The 1,445-nt window shown below is 58.5% G+C and overlaps 1 protein-coding gene across 1 annotated transcript; it reads left to right on the forward strand.

Annotated features, from left to right (window-relative positions):
* Window positions 1-712: 712 nt before the first annotated feature.
* On the forward strand, window positions 713-1,117 carry PPTG_06791 (hypothetical protein; the record flags this gene model as incomplete). Its single annotated transcript, XM_008900838.1, has 1 exon — window positions 713-1,117. The coding sequence occupies one exon, from the start codon at window positions 713-715 to the stop codon at window positions 1,115-1,117; it is 405 nt and encodes a 134-aa protein (XP_008899086.1).
* Between the last annotated feature and the right edge of the window lie 328 nt (window positions 1,118-1,445).

The raw sequence follows: 1,445 nt of genomic DNA on the forward strand, positions 1-1,445 counted from the left end.
AAGGACGTGTGGCTGCTTTGGCAGTTGGACGGAACGGAACAGGTGGGCGAGAGAAGGCAGTAGCCGTGTATTACTGTTAATAAATAGGAGCGTAGAGCTATCTGGGCGCTCGATCCGGCGGGGCTTCGAAGTTCGTTGCTGACGGCCATTGGTGTAACGAAGTGGATCTCATCGGACGGACGCAGCGGAGAGCTACGCAACCCGCTCAACGAGCCGGGCAATATAACAGGTCCGCAACATGGTGGTCATACAGGGGCGCAAATATCAAACGAGAGTATGAGGTGCTATGACGAAAACGGCGATGATGAGAACGGCAACCAGGACGGTACGCGACCGACGAGTGGAACGGGCTGCTGAAACCGAACGAAAAGCCGAAGATAACGACGAGGACGAGTTGGGTCACAGTGTTCCAGCTGATGCAGACACAGCGAGCGAGCAAGGCGTACCTAGGATGCAGACTCGTAGCCAAGCAAGGCAGACGGAACCAGTAGCCGACGCACATAACCACGCCGACGCTAATGACGCTGAAAGGGATACACTAATGTGGCAACCCTGCAGCGTCTCTCTACTGAAGTGGCGAGGAAGCAAGGAGCACGTGGACGCCAGCGAGCGGCGCAACGAGGCAGACGGCAGTCAGGAGGACGGCGCGGACCCTGGCTGCATGTCCCGGAACCCCATCGACGGCCTAACGATGAAGCATTGAGCGACGACGATGAACGAGTACGCGCTCGGTACCGTGAGGAAGTGGAGCGGCGAGGACGTAGCCGTAGTCGTGCGGGTGGACGAGAACAAAGTAAAGCGAGACGTCACGGAGGAGAACGGCCCTACCGTAGGGGCGACGGGCGTTCGACTTCGAGGAGCGTTCGGCGTGGCTACTACTCACCGGATAGCAGTGGTTTTGAGTGATCGGCGGGAGGTGCTCGGCATCGACATGGACATGGTGATCCTGACCCCGGTGACAGTGATGACGGCGGTTCGGACGATGGGTACCAGAGCTCGGGAAGTGGCAATGATCGCCGACGGTCTCGCAGCGTATCTCGACGGCGGCGTGATCCAGGACGACGACATTAACGACACGAGCGAGGTGACCCGCGCCATCGGCAACCAGGAAGACTGAAGGATCTGGATCTCCCGACGTTTACTCCGTCACCGAGAGTATCTGTTTCCACATGGATTGATCGTGTGGATTTGGCTCTGGAGGGCGCCCGACGGTCTGGCATGGGCGAGTGGCCGGATCGAGCTCTGTATTTGATTATGGGAAACAAGTTAATGGAAAGCGCGGCTCGATGGTGGGTGAACATGGATCGACGACTTACCGCAAGGGAACGGACGTGGACGAACTTGAAACGTCAGCTTCTGCGGCGCTACGCACCACGACTTGCCTGGCAATGGCGGAATGGCGAGTGAGCTCGAGAACACTGGTGCCTGGCGAAACGTATGCGGAC

The sequence above is a fragment of the Phytophthora parasitica genome, assembly GCF_000247585.1.
Source record: "Phytophthora parasitica INRA-310 unplaced genomic scaffold supercont2.10, whole genome shotgun sequence".
Classification (NCBI taxonomy): domain Eukaryota; phylum Oomycota; class Peronosporomycetes; order Peronosporales; family Peronosporaceae; genus Phytophthora; species Phytophthora nicotianae.